This window comes from Gekko japonicus, unplaced genomic scaffold (genome assembly GCF_001447785.1).
Source record: "Gekko japonicus isolate JY-2015 unplaced genomic scaffold, Gekko_japonicus_V1.1 scaffold945, whole genome shotgun sequence".
In the NCBI taxonomy this organism is placed as follows: Eukaryota; Metazoa; Chordata; class Lepidosauria; order Squamata; family Gekkonidae; genus Gekko; species Gekko japonicus.
This window is the reverse complement of record NW_015165265.1, coordinates 586,925-587,747: the sequence shown is the minus strand read 5'-3', so window position 1 is coordinate 587,747 and position 823 is coordinate 586,925. Positions and strand designations below refer to the sequence as shown.

At 69.0% G+C, this 823-nt stretch overlaps 1 protein-coding gene across 1 annotated transcript in view; it reads left to right on the top strand.

Moving 5' to 3' along the window:
• Positions 1-194: 194 nt before the first annotated feature.
• The window catches only part of OLFM2 (olfactomedin 2), a 319,482-nt gene continuing 318,853 nt past the window's right edge, over positions 195-823 (top strand). Inside the window, exon 1 of the mRNA XM_015410209.1 lies at positions 195-409. Within this exon, the coding sequence (XP_015265695.1) occupies positions 272-409 (138 nt within the window). The 5' untranslated portion in view covers positions 195-271. The remainder of the gene's footprint in view (positions 410-823) is intronic.

The window sequence follows — 823 nt, the reverse complement described above, 5'->3', positions numbered from 1 at the left end:
GGGGCGCCCCCCCCTCGCCGGCCTGTGGCCAGCGGCGGCGTGACGTCAGGGCGGCGGCGAGCGGCCGGGGCGCTTATAAGGAGGGGCGCGACGGGCGCCGCTTCCTCGGCTTTGCAGCCTGGCCGGGAGGCGGGGGGCCGGGCTGGGCTGCTGGGCTGCTGGGCAGGGCGCCTCCCCGACGGGGCCGATGAGCCGGGCGGCAGAGGCGGCGGAGGAGGAGGGCTGCGCCGCGGGCTTCGCCGGAGGGCCAGGGGCATGAGGCGGGGGCGAGATGACCGTGCCGCTGCTGAAGATCGGCGCCGTGCTGAGCACCATGGCCATGGTCACCAACTGGATGTCCCAGACGCTGCCCTCCCTCGTCGGGCTCAACGGCACCGCCATCTCCCAGGCCGGCACCTCCGAGAGCAGCGTGAGTCTCTCTGCGGGCGGGCGGGCGTCCCTTCGAGGAGCGGCGTCGGGGAGAGATTGGGGGGGGGGGGTCGTCTCTATTTGGGGGGGAATTTGGGGAGGGGGTCCCTGATTTTGGGGAGGAGGGGGGTCCCTGATTTTTGGGGGGGAGAGGGGGTCCCTGATTCGACGTCCCCTCTATGGAAGGGAGGTTCGTATTTCGGGACCCTCTCCTTTTCCTGCGTACTGTTAGATCGAGCTCTCGAAAGACTTCCGACGGGGTTGCAGATCGCAGCTGCGAAACCCGCGCCGCGTCGCTCTATTTTCTGGGCTTCGAGGTCCGGCTTGGGTACTTGAGTTTGTGTGTGTGTGTGTGTGATACCTATTTGTCTTCAGCAACACCCCCCCCCCACCCCGGTCCCGCCCTTTGGGGGCA